The sequence below is a fragment of the Lycorma delicatula genome, chromosome 4 (assembly GCF_047948215.1).
Source record: "Lycorma delicatula isolate Av1 chromosome 4, ASM4794821v1, whole genome shotgun sequence".
NCBI classification, from domain to species: domain Eukaryota; kingdom Metazoa; phylum Arthropoda; class Insecta; order Hemiptera; family Fulgoridae; genus Lycorma; species Lycorma delicatula.
Window position 1 is genome coordinate 194612608 of NC_134458.1, and position 14806 is coordinate 194627413.

The window sequence follows — 14806 nt, forward strand, 5'->3', positions numbered from 1 at the left end:
ATACAATGTTTAAAAATCACAAATAATCCACTTTCAATTAGAGTTTAAACTTAATTCCAAAAAGACAGAGATTTAAAAAAGTGATAACACAGTTGCAGAGTTGTAGGACTTTCCCGTCACGCGGCTAAAATATCCGCGTTCCGGAAAAGTCCTACAATTGTGGGTTGTTTCTGATGCACGACTTACACACACAACTTAATTAAAAATATTTATCATTTTACTTAAATTTTGTCTTTTGTCTTCAGTCATTTGACTGGTTTGATGCAGCTCTCCAAGATTACCTATCTACTGTTAGTCGTTTCGTTTCGGTATACCCACTACATCCTACATCCCTTACAATTTGTTTTACATATTCCAAACGTTGCCTGTCTGCACAATTTTTTTCTTCTACCTGTCCCTCCAATATTAAAGCGACTAATCCACGATGCCTTAATATGTAGCCTATAAGCATGTATGTTCTTTTAGCTATATTTTCCCAAATGCTTCTTTTTTCATCTATTTGCCGCAAACCATCTTCATTTGTTACTTTATCCAACCGTCTGATTTTTAACATTTTCCTATAGCACCGCATTTGAAAAGCTTGCAATTTTTTCTTCTCAGGTACTCCAATCGCCTAATATTTTTTTTAACTTCCGGGACCACTGTTAGGTATTTGCTTCAGAGGATAAGATGAACGATTTGTAGCGTGTGTGAAAATTACACATAAGTGCGAACGAACATTAACAGCCGGAAAATTTCCTTCCGGTGTTTTGGGTTCGTTAGGTGTCAAAACGTCAAGATCCGGTGCGTAAGTCCAAATTGAACCGATTACAATACTTTTTTTCTTCTAGAGCTGTAGCTCTGCTATAGCGCTAGACGGGAAAGTAAAAATTGTGGAGAACCAAATATTACGATGAGTAGGATGAAACTATAGCTAAAAATGAAAATCTAAGCTATTCTTATATTGTTAAAAAAATCAAAGTGAAAACCAGCAAATAAAATAAAATTTTAATACAGCCAACAAATTTTAATAAAAAATAAATGAAAATATACAATCATTTGTTTATTTTACTCTTTTTACTTTTTTTCAGCAAACGAGTTCTTGGTATAACAGACGGAATTGAAACACTTGGTGGAATGCAGTGGGAATTACTGGGATGTCTACTATTAGGATGGCTATTAGTGTACCTCATTATTTGCCGTGGTATACATCAAAGTGGCAAGGTACTCGTATTTATGTTTTTATAAAAAAACTTTATCTCATATTTTACATCAAATTAACGTAGTACAACAATATTAATAAGTTTCAAAAAAGTCTCTGATGTCTAAATTACATTTTCATCGGCTATTATTGTTAGTCCAGTGTACTACCCTGAATTAAAATCGAATTCTTGTAATAAAAAAGTTCGTTCTGGAAATGGCAAAATATTGAATATTTGGGTATTATTATGGATAAAAATTTACATCAAACCAATATGATATTCAGCTGATAAAAATTTTATAAGAAGAATAAAACTTTTAAGTAATAAGATTTAAAGATTTTCTATATTAGTTCGGCCAGTATTAAATTATAGTTTGATTGCTTGTGGCGGCGCACTGGAGCACCATATTGACATCTTTCTCGTAAGACAAGAATTAAGCATAAAATCATATAAGAATAACAAGAAAAAAGAAAACTATCCCCAAGAAGATTTCCTATTTCAATGTGTTTTAAGGAATTTAATGTATTAACTATTATTAGGCTGCTGTAGATGAAGAACTTACTACAGAGTGTTCAAAAGATTGATGCAACCTTATGGGAAAATGAAAAAGTTATAAAAGTAGCAGAATGTGGCCTCCATTATGCGATTCACATAAGTAAATACGAGTTACATGATCTTAAACACATGTAGTAATGTTTTTTGAGGAATTGCAGCGACACATCGTTCAGTTTTGGTTTGAAATTTGGGAATGGTGTGAGGATGAGTTTTGTAAGCGGCATCCTCAATGTATCCCTACAAGAAAAAGTCAGGAGGGGATAAATCGGTAAACCAAGAGGATCATAACCCCTTCGAAATCATTTGTCCATGAAAACACTGAACCAAGAAAATCATAGTGTTATTGACAGTATGAGCCGCAGCACTGTCCAGGTGAAATCACGTGTACTCTAGCCGGTCTGTATGTACAGTTTTTACAAATTGTTGTACTATCTACAACAACTGTAACGTGAAAGAATGTCATGAAGATGCGCCAACGTGACATTGCACACGAAACACCCTCTTTTTGTCCGTGCAGATACCGGTGTTCTTTGGTGGTTGGGTTTCAATTAACCACACATCTCAGGAACGGTCGAACTGAGAATGTACAAGACTACACTCATACATATCATCCTCATTCATCCTCTGAAGTAATATCTTACGGTGGTTTCGGAGGCTAAACAGAAAAATAAAAGCCCAAAAAGGAGACTCTTGGAGCTAATATGGATTTCCCACACAGCAAATATGTGAATTTTGTGCCATCGACATATCCGTCGAGGTAGACTGAAAATAGTCATCCAGTAATTCCCCATCTGGCGTTACAGATGACATGAACCGCAGACAGAAAGCTAAACGTTTTCCACTGTGCAGAAAACAGCTGGTGAACAACACAAATTCTTTAGGAATGCATCTTTAAACACTTGTGCGATACCGTGTGGGCGCTACCAATGGAGAAACCAGACTGACTTGATGGGCGCAGCACAGACTTCTTGAGACTAATATAGAATATGTAGCTTGGACGTCGATAAAATTTTCTGGTGTTAGCACTTTCGTTCTACCACTTTTGGCTGCGTCTGTAATATTTTCCATCTCTTGGAACTTGTCGAAGAGCCTGATGGTTTGACTTGATTGGTGCATCCACACTATATTTTTCGGCGAAGGTATTCTGGATCTGAGCATAAATGGCACATCTAATGTATTGGCAGACAATGAATATTCTCTGCTGTATTGTGTAACCCGATTTTCCTCAATTAAACATGCAACGAAAGAAGGAAACATTCTTCCATAACGTTACGCGCTTTTTGAACACTCTGTACAATGCATTTTCTGGAGTAATGAAAAACCCAGAACTTTTTAAAAATGATACGTAAGATCTTCGAACTTATTTTAAATAACAATTTTATAAATATAAAATTTTGTTAATTTAAACTCATCTGCTACACATAGCCAATTTGAGTATGTAAATTCAGAAATAGCAAAATATTAAAGCATTTTTTTTTTTGAGAAAAATTCTATTTTAGGTTACATTTTTTTTTTATCTGTGAACCGTAACTAGTTCAGAGTTCAGTATTACACACTTTATAAAATTTGATCAATTCTAATGATAATCAGACCTAATTATTATTAGTTATTGATACTTTTTGCTAATACTAACTTCACTTTTGTTATTCTAACCTTTAAAATGTTTATCTTAATTATTTACTGTTCATCGATTATTGAATTCATTTGTCTTAATATTGAAGCATTACTGATGAGACTATTGAAATAAATATATTCTCAATTATTGTCATCAGTCCACAAGTGTTTTTATGTTGATGGTCTCAAACCACAAATTCTGTTTCTTGATTCGTTTAATATGCATAGTATTCTTTTTATCATGTTCTGTATAATTGTATTATTTTTCCAAGAAAAAAAAAAATTAATTAATTTTTTTTCTATATGATTGACATCGACTGCTTTGATCATTTTGCTCTATCAGAATGGAAATTTGTACCATATGAAAATTATCATACCTGATTGGGATTCAAACCCAACACCTCCGGAAGAAAGGCTGAGACGTTACTACTCCCCCACAGATATCGGCAGAATTATATTAAAAAATTAATATTATTTTCACACTAAATTTATATTGAAGTAAAAAAATGAATATTTGAAATGAAAATATTATTAATAAATAAATGAAAAAATGTGCTATCACAATCTTACTTATACTCGCATGTAAGAAAACTACACAAGTTTAAGAAAGTCATTACGATACTGACTTCTGATTGGTTAATAAATGAAAAACAAAATAAAGAACATCATTATAATGAGATATGCGGGCATCAACTGCTATGATCATTTAGGTCGAATGGAAATTTGTAGCGTAGGAAAAATGCCATGCCTGATCGGGAATCGAACCCAGGACCTCCAGGTGAAAGGTGGAGACGCTACCGCTCGTGCCCCGGAGGCCGGAAAAAATTATTTCTATATATAACTACCTAAATAAATACTTCCATATTTGTAAGTAATGTAGATATTTATCTATAACAGATACCATAACTTATATCAGTAGGTAATCGTACACGAAATAAAATCATTCCTAAGAATGATGCAAAAAATCTCATTAATAGGCATCATCCCAAGCCAGGCTTACTAAGAAAAGTGAAGGGTGAAGTAGTCACTATTGACTTGCTCAATTAGCTGAATAAAAATGGCAAATCCAGCTCAACAACATGCAAACGATATTTAGCCCTAAAAGTGATACATTTGCTCTGTTAAGGTTGGCTGTAAAGTTAACAGCATTACTCTCAGAAAAAAAGATTCTGTAATCAAATGCTATGTATACATCACCATAAGAAAGACAGTGAGATAAATAGGAAAAAGCAAAGAACAAATTACCTTTTTGTTTTATGAAATAGTGCAATAACTCTGTTGAAATAAATAATACCTCGACTTGATTAAGTTATATGAGAAAAGTGAAAACATAAATGAAAACTTTTATTTCGCTCCTAATTAATGTTTTGCAACACTTACTATCCTATATAAATCATAACTCATATCATTTGTTTACTGGAAATATTGCTTCATTTTAGCTTTTTTTGGTTGTGTTAAAAATCAATTTAAATGAATGCAATCTGATATGAAATGCAAGCAGTGATATGTTTTCTTAGAGGTGAAACCGGTGGACATTATTTATAGAATGCAGCGGAAAAATATACAGAAAGTTGTTTAAATGAAATCAAGAATTACGAATAGATTGACTGATTGAATGCCTTAAAAAATAAAGTAGGATTTTTCTCTGTAATGTCAATGGAAAGTTAGGCCTTCTACTTCAAACAATAATAACAGTCTGGAAACAGTTAAAAAAATGATTCACAATATTCAACGCATTAAAATCGATAAAGTTCAAAGCGAATTGAATACAAAGGCTTGGCATTTTCAATCGACCATGAATAATGGTTTTATTGTTTGAAAATCCTGCGATCATTGGGTTTGATATCAACTGACAAGAATCCCCATTTGAAAATTTCATGGAAGCATTTGAAATATTATGAAGATGAACAAGACTCATTTCTGAAAAGGATAATAACCACTGATCAGACATGAGTATATCGCTTTGAAACAAAGTGACAAAGTCTACCAAACAGGAAGAAAGAAACTAGCTAAAGCTCATCCTGATCCCGTAGGAGAAGACACCCTCCACCATCCCCACCGTTCCGAGACCTTATTGACTTTATCGCAGGTCATCTTTGAAACCTCGGCTTTTGACATATTCCAGTCCACCTCGGCCAGGATGCCATCGATGCGAATGCCATGAGTGACATTCCCATCGGTGTGCTACTGTTTAATGAATTCAAAACAAAACACACTTCGCCGAGTCTTAAGCAAGACTGAAAGGACCTAACCAAACAAAGGAATTGAATTATCTACCCGTAGAAGGTAAAAATAACTTCATCACACAGCACGAAACATAAAAATATTACACGGAACAATAACACACAGTAACGTTGCAACAAAACAAATCAAAGGACAAGAACAACAAAAACATAATTTATAAAACAAAACATCAACAAAAACAGAATACAAGAGAAATCCAAGCAGAGCTCTAGATCCCTTCAGTAATTCCTTTGTTAAGTACACTGTAAAACTCTTAATTATTGCCCATTCGGCCTGGCTCCTCCAGTTTATACGGAGATTCAACGCCGATCCGATAAGATCAAGCCAACAGATTGTCTCCGTACGCATTAACTCGTACTTCAGGCACTCATAAAGAACATGGTAAATGTCGTCCAATTGTCCACACTGAGACACATCCTAGAATCTACCAGGCCGAATTTCTGCGGTCTGTCCCTAAAAGCACCATGGTCGGAAAGAAATTGCGTCACATATTCATTAGGGTGCACCCAACATGCGTCCCGCAAACCAACATTTGGAGAGAGATCATGCGTATAACGTCCACCCTCTGTCTCATACTATCTGGCCTGCCACAAGGCATTGCCATGTTGTTCAATTTTTTTCTCGAACTTTATCCGAAGTCAACTCAACGGACTTCTTAGCAACACACCGATGCTGCTTCTCAGACGCAATCAAGTCTATCGGTATTTTACGCCTGCAATCACCAAGACTACCTCTCGTGAAATAGTACGCTAACCACCCGTTACCGTTAACAATATTAGTCGTTGAGCCCTTAATAATATTTCCCGATAAATTTTATACTTTAGCCTATCCGCTCAAACAGGCGCCGCGTGTAGCATAATAGCCTCGTACATACCTTTATATAGAATGCTCATGGTCTTAAAGTTAAGACCTCAATCAAGATTGACCATACGTCGAATACCGAAGGAGACATTGCAGGCCATCTCCTCGAAGTATGGAAGATGTTTCTTAAATTGCAGTTTCTCATCAAGAAACACCCCGAGATACTTTTGAACCTGAACACACTTTGTACGCTGTCCTGCCATCGAAACTCGGGCACGTAGACTCTCTGCCAGACGGCCTTTGAGGAGCATCATCGTGGTCTTTCCCGGGCTAAACGTCATCTTGTGTTGATGATCCCACAGCTCAAACATCCTGCAAGCCCGAATGGCTCGGAGTTCAACCTCCCTCTGCGACCTTCCTTCTACCAGCAGGAGCCTAAGCCACGATGCAACACCCGCTAAGCAAAATCAGCCGCAGGAGAAAATCAAACTTCACCGCGCATAATAACTAACCCAAAATGCTGCCCTGGAGACATCCCTTAGACAGCGTCTGTGGTAACCTCATGACTGCCATCACGGAGCAGCACATTCCGATGACTGAAGCAACTTTGCATAACTTGCAATTCACTTACGGTAAATTATCATTTTTGGAGTTGGTCCAAAAATATAAATAAATATAAATCGATAAAGCAATTTTTTACATCAATGTACTTTCTGACTTGACAGGATGTGAGATCAAGAAACAACCTACCCTCAGACATAAACTTATTGAAGAGACCAGCACCAAGTTCAAAAAAATCGTGATACTTTTGAGCATCACGCTTCCCAGTCTTGAAGAGTAGCCTATACTCTTTCATGAACGCAGCCTCATCCAACTCAGCGTTCTGCTCTCTAATAAGGAACAGAACATCCTCATCAGATACTCGCCGGTCAATGTCGTAGACAATGACCTGGGGCCTACGCTTTCGCTTCGGGTCCACCTTGACCTCAAGCCTTTTCAGCTCAGAAGATTCCGCGATGCCTCGGACTGTCTCCATGTCATTGGCAACCACTACTAGACCCTTCTGGGCTCTTTATTTTCCCCAATCTTGAGGTTCTTCTGCTTCCCACGAAGGGCAACCGTGAAGTCCTCCTTGAGTTGTCTAGTAATTTTAGTAGACCCCTCAAGCTTGTTAACGAACAATACCTCGGGCTGTGGCGAAGCTTGGCTAGACTCTCGTTTGCCCCACACAACTTCGGCGTAACGCCTCGGCTGAGCAGGAGCAGGAACTCTGGCTGCCTGAACCACTTTGACCTCATTGGGCCGGAAGGCCAACTTCTTAAAACCTTCCGCCAGAGCGGAAAGAACTCCCTTAACATGCCTAATCCTAGGCAAAATTCTGCACCTCACCCCTGCACTGACGCTGCGGAGGCCTTCTACGAAGTCCAGAAGATTATCTAAACTCTGCTGCGCCGCTAGAAGAATCTTGGTACCAGGTCTACCCTTTGCCGCTCGAAACTCTTCGACCAATGGGTCCCCTCTCTCTGCCTGGGATGTCCCTACATCCATCTCGGAGAACTCGCCGTCTGATTCTGAGTTGGATGGGGAAAGTTTCGCTCTCCTCTTCCGCCCGGACATAACTTCCATCGCTTCCTCTATCATGGCCAGATATACCCTAGCCTTCCTACACTACAACGACATTGCTCGCTGTCTTCTTCCTACAAAAACACTCTGGGCAAGCGCACAAATTTGACTACTGCCCGCAGCGAGCCACGGACAGCTGGGGACCTTGTATATTCCCCTGTTACTTTTTGTACCTCTTGGCCGCTTCTGGATCGTTTATTAAATAACAACGGCTTACGGCTCTCGTTCTGAGAAGAACGCAAGCAGGACTGGGGAGTATTTCCTTGGTTGTTACGGGGTGACGACCAAGAGTCGTTACTACCTTTCAGCCGCGATAAGGCGGATACGCGCCGAATAAATAACACCTTTTTACTTCTGCAAAAATAGATAGGACAAGTCTAAACTCAAATTGTTCTAACTGTAATAGCAGTCTAAATCCAAGAAAGCCCAAACTGCTGGAGGGTACACACTCAAACCAACAGCTCCAAAAAGGAGACCATACAATTCATTTATACGGAGATACGAAACTTTTTCAAAGACCTTGCCAATAACTTGAAGTAACGTCAGAGGCCTATACAACGAACTAATAGCAGGATCCTTGTCGCCACCTTTAAACAACAATTTCATAATTCATTTCTTCCAACCCACAGGGAATTATCCTCCAAACAACAATTTATTAAATACGCGTGTGACAACTCTCACACTCATCCCAACCGAGCGAACAAGAAACTATGTTCTTATTTCATCAAAGCCTGGAGCCTTACCCCTACCTAAACTACAGATAGTTTGACGCACCTCAGCATCGGTGATCTCCAAGGACACTGCATCACCGCAGAACTGGGTGACCTCTCGCCGCACCCGCAAATGGTATACGGTCTCTCCAGCTTCACTATCAAAAATTAACCCCTTAAATTACAATAAAAATGCCTATCAATAAACGCAAAAATAAGACACTACAACATACTCGTAGTTATAAAAACAGAAACCACTAATGCAGCAGAAACACTCTTCCATCTGAACGAACAATCAAAGACAGAGAAGAACCTGCATCGATAAAAAGTAACAGAAAGACAGGCAGTGGTGAACTGTGCTCGACAAAGTCGTGAAAAGAGTTAGAATCAATCATTAATATTGTGCGTAAGAGGAGACTAAGATTCTTTAGACATATCATGAGGATGCAAGATTCAAGACTTCTAAAACAGCTAGTACAGTACAATCTCCACTCGAAAAACACCGAGACGTAATGCATCAGAGAAATAAGAATGGATCTAGAGAAAATTGATCTTACACCAGTAGATACCACAGAAAAGATAAAGTTAAACAAGAAAATCAAGAAGAAAAACACTCGCTTCACACTCATTTTCACAAACATTTTCAATACTAGAAAGGGCACAAAGATCAAAACGTATGAAAAAGTATTGGAAGGACCGCAAGGCCCAATCAGTATTATCGGAGAGATTTGGGACTGACTAAAGTGATCCTATGGGGTCATAAAATATAATAATAAATAGTAATAGTAGGTCGATTTGTTTACTATTTAACCCTTCAAGTTTGATTTTCCTAATTAAAAAGAAATTTGAGTCGGGTGAAAGGAAATACGTTATGAGACACAAAACATTAATTCTTACTTTGAAATGGTCCTTGTTAAAAAAAAAAATAAAAATTGTAGAAATCCATGGAATTAGGCCATCCTAGCCTATGAAAATTATACAAAGCATATCAAAAACACTGAAATGTAAAACTAAAAAACTATTTAATATTAAAAATATAAACAATATTTTTCTCCAAATGTATATACTGTGACAATGGATTGCCAAAAACAGAACGAAAGAAATTTCTGAAAAGAATGAAAACCTCAGCAAGATAACGACAATTCCAAGGATGTCAATTACCACAATAATTGACAATACACGTACAAGAAACACAAAGGAGAAAAGGAAGTTTTAATTTTAACAATCATTCTCTTTGTAATGTTTGCTGACCGTAAAAATATCATCCTTGGAGAATTATCGATTTGAGAGTATGAGAAGTATATTTACCGATACTATAATGGAAATATATCTGACATTATAAATAAATAGAATTATGCTTATCGGTATATCTATATCTTTCTTTTTTTCAGATTATTTGGTTTACAGCACTGTTTCCATATGTAGTGTTACTTATTCTCCTAGTACGAGGTGTCACATTACCTGGAGCAGGAGATGGTTTACTATACTATATTACACCAAGGTGGGAGAAACTATTAGGGCCTGGTCCTTGGATTGATGGAGCAACACAGATATTTTTCGCGTATAGTATAGGAACCGGTGCGCTCCCAGCGTTAGGATCTTATAATAAATTTCATCACAACTGTTACAAGTAACTACTTTATTTATTTTTCACATTATTTATAATAATACCAACGTAAGTTTTAATTTGAAGAACAGAAATAGAGCTACTGAAATCAAACCTCTATATAACGACATCGAGAATCCCGTGAAAAAATTTGTTAAATAAAGGAAACATTATTGCTGAACTGTATGTATGCACTAAACAGTAGAGAGAAAACGTGTTAAATGTTTTCTAACAATTCTATTTGTTATGTTATGTCTACGTACTGTAAATGAATGTCTCGTTTAGATAAACGAATAAAAGTTGGCGCAGTAATTTCAGCGCTCTGCGTTACTTAATGTATTTCGGGAAATTCCGTTATTTTAATGCATAGGCAGACAGTAACTGCAAATCACGTGTTTAAATCTTTTGTTAGAATTTTACTGTTAACGGGTTATAATAGAATCTCGGGAATTTTCGCGTTACCAGTTCAATAAAAATAACCTGTCATTCTTGATTATCGTCAAGAATACTTTGTGTATGTATGCAAGTACAATTTAGGCACGGAAATCAATAGCATAACTAACTTAAACTCGTAGAGATGTCCAAAATATTAAACTTATGTCATTTCGTAAAAATTACTGTATGTTATTACCTACAGATACTGCATTATATTATTATGCGATGTCACCATTTCGTTATATGGAGGTATGAATACGTTAAACAGAGGTAAATTTGTATGTATATTTATTAATATATCATGAAAATCAATTTGTAAAACCGAGGTTTGTTATATAGAAGTTCAATTGTATTATCTCAGTTTCAAATCTTCTTTTTTTAATTCAATATGAAACGTCTACTAGGTGCCATCTAGCAGACGCTTCATCGTTTAAATTTCACTAGCTTAAGTTTTCAATAGTTCTTTAATTCAAAGATATTATAAAAAAAAAAAACACTTAAAATTTAAATTTGTGTCTTATCAAAGTATATTTTATAATAATATAATAAGTATTTTATTTTTATCGGTAAATGATACTACAATATGCAGATAACATCAGAAATCAGTGACTAAGCTTTACAAATAAAACAGTAATTGACTTAACATTAACCTGGATGGATCAAGAGAAACCATAGAAAATCTTAATCAGAATAAAAAACGCCAAAATTATTTCAATTAACAAAAAAATAAATAAATAAAAAACTAGTTAAACCTCGTATAATTTAAAAGTAATAAACCTATGAAATAATTTTAATAGAAATATTCTAAATAAATAAAATAAATATAAAAAATTTTTAGAAAAAACTAATGAAAATTAATATCTATACTACTATATAATGAGGAAGAGGGTTTTTTTTTGTTAGGGATAAACAAAAAAACTACTCGATCAATCACAACTAAATTTTTAACCGTGTTTCTTGGCACAACTGAGAACTTTTGTTGTTTAGTTTCTTCTTATTCTTGTAAAAAGTCTTAATAAAGCCTTATTATAAAGCCTGAATGCTGTAATCGTTATTTATCAGTATTATTCTCACAACCGTGAGGATAACGTACAGTGTGGGGTCCAGGGGGTGGAGCCCTCTGGGTAGATGGGAATGGTGACTGAGGCAAGCGCTCTGCTGGTGTCCATGGTGTCGGTCCTTCTGGAAAATTGGGAATGGCAAGTGAAGTGAGCTCTGCGGCCATGCGTAGGCCCCGTGGAGCCTCTGAGTTGGTTCCGGGATTCGTGTTTGCTGACCTGAGCCCCGAGAGTCCAGGTTCTGGCTAGACATGCCGGCTAGTATATATATATATATATATATATATATATGTATTAATTATATTAGTACTATTTTAAAAGTAATAATCAGAGTAATAATTTCTGTAAAGAAAAATATTTTAATTTTATTAAATACTAGCGGACCCGACAGACGTTGTCCTGACGCGGCATTGTTCTGTAATAAATGCACACACATAAATATAAGTAAGTTATTTAAGTTAAAATTAGCAGGAATGTGGACGAAATTTCATTAATATGACTATTAGTATGACTACTAATAATTTGTGATTGTTGTATTATTGTAATGGGTTTATTGATTAATTATGTGTAGTGTGGTTAATATTTATTTTCACTAAATATTGAGATATCTGACGAAAATCGAAACGTCGTAAAATTAATAATTAGTGTAATTAATAAATTTTCATCCACATTACTACTAATTTTCTCTTAAGATCATTCTACAAAAGTACCTCCTACATTTTTTTTTTTTTATTTAATAATTTTGAAGTTTCATAACCATGTGATAGCTTAATTAATCAATTAATAAAAAAATTAAAGCACTGTAAAAAAAAGCAACGTAGTTAAAATTTTAGTAGAAATTTTTATCATTTTTCTCATTCTTTATTTTAACATCTCTTTTACCAAATTTTCGATAATTGTAAATTAAAAGCAATTTTAGAAAAAAATTTATAAAATTAATCAGCTACAAAAATGATAACTTCAATTTTTTAAATATTCTTTAAACTATAATTATTATAAGTAACTTATATTTTAATTTTATAAATGTTATAAATTAATTCACAAACTTACATTTTTATTTTCAAAGTGACGTTCAATACTTCATAAGTTGCATAGAATCAAATGAGAACTGACAATTTAAATTTGTAGGTTAAGTTGATTGTTATTAAATGCACGTGTATACATCATTAAAATTCATGAAAAAATCGTGTAAAATACTCACTTCAATACTGCACCTTACAAATTTGGACAATGTATGTTTTTTAATTACACTTTAAAGTGTTATTTCAATAAATTATATATAATATAATACAATATTCTCAATAAGTGCTCAATTCTAGCAGACTTGGCAATCTTTTACTATTGATAGATTTGAGTATACGCACAGGTTAAATGAACACGATTGAAAGTTTCATAAAACCTTAAAAAATTGAACATTAGGAACTTCACAAAATTTAACCTTTCACTTTGTAAAAATCAGAATTTAAATAAATCCAAATGGCAAAACAACAGCACTACCTATCGCATTTAATTCACACCACTCTCTAATTACAGTATTCGGTGGAAAGTAATTCTTTAACGAAAAGGGTTGTGGCTGCAAAATAATTTCAATTAATACTGAACATTAAGAAACTTATAAAACGTTACGGAACTTAATAAAATTTAACCTTTCACTTTATAAAAGTCATAATTTAAATAAATCCAATTGGCAGAACAGCACTACCTATCGGATTTAATTCAGACTACTCTCTAAACACAGTAGTGCGTTAAAAATACAAATTTTAATGTAATAACAACAATAAGCTACGATGCAAGTATGTGCAAGTATGTGAAAAAGCAACAAAATAAAAAAAATTTCTTAGAATCCGATCGCAGCACAACTACCGGGTCTGACTGATATGCCAAAAATAAAAAAAATGTTTAAAACACGATTGTAGTGCTGCCTACTGGATCTAGTTGTGAACCTTAACCATCCCAAGATCAAGAACAACACATAAATAAATAAATTAATTAAAAAACATTTTCTGTTGGATCAAATTGTGAATCTAAACCATTCTCGAATCCCCTTGAACACACACAAAAAATTTCATCAAAATCGGTCCAGCCGTTTAGGAGGAGTTCAGTGACATACACACGCACACAAGAAATATATATATATATATAAAGATATTGAAGAAGATATATTTTAAATGTATTAAAATTGTAATGGAAGCATAATAAGACCCTTTCTTATATGCAAAACTACTGAGTTACAAAAAAAACAATTCAACAATTCTACAATGTCATAAAAAAACTACATTTGGTTTTTTTTAGCAAAGTTAGGCAGGCATTCATATATATAAACTAAGATAAATTTTTAATTTACTAAATATTCCTCCACTCATTTTATTTATGGGTGCCCCAAATAATGATCTCATACCCATTTTTATAAAAAAAAACAAAAAAAAACATTGTTATTATAATAAAAACAAAAAAATGATAACAGCTTACAATTATTAAGTCGCATTAATGAGTTGTAATCATCACTATACAAAATTTCAGAAAAATTTCTTAATCCAGTTTGAAAATTCAAACGAAACCGACGAAAAAAAGCAAAACAATAAAAGATGGACAAAATAAAAAAAAAATTAGGGTCATTATTCCCTCCCCCCTTGAATGAAACTGCCCAAATACATAACCAAAGTGACAGAGTAATATAATTGAATCATCTAATCGATGCAGGAGCTTGAGAACTTTGAATACAAAAAGAAAAAGCATTCTTTGCGCCCCATCCCTTCTGGAGGTTTGAATAATAACAAAAATACCAGAAAGCAGGGGAATTAAATTATATGCACAAATTTACCTACCCTTAGAAATAAATTTGAAAAATGAGATCCATCATATCTGTATTTCCCTGTCCGTCGATCAACTATAACCAAAATCAAATGGCATCAATGCCTCACATAGAGAAATAATTGAGCCAAATTTCATGCACATCAGCCATCCAGTCTGGAGTTATCA

At 34.6% G+C, this 14806-nt stretch overlaps 1 protein-coding gene across 1 annotated transcript in view; it reads left to right on the forward strand.

The window, feature by feature from the left end:
- LOC142323004 (sodium- and chloride-dependent GABA transporter 2-like) overlaps positions 1-14806 on the forward strand; it is a 140055-nt gene that overhangs the window by 79874 nt on the left and 45375 nt on the right. The window contains exons 6-7 of the mRNA XM_075362098.1: positions 1071-1203; positions 10120-10358. Of these exons, the coding sequence (XP_075218213.1) occupies positions 1071-1203; positions 10120-10358 (372 nt within the window). The remainder of the gene's footprint in view (positions 1-1070; positions 1204-10119; positions 10359-14806) is intronic.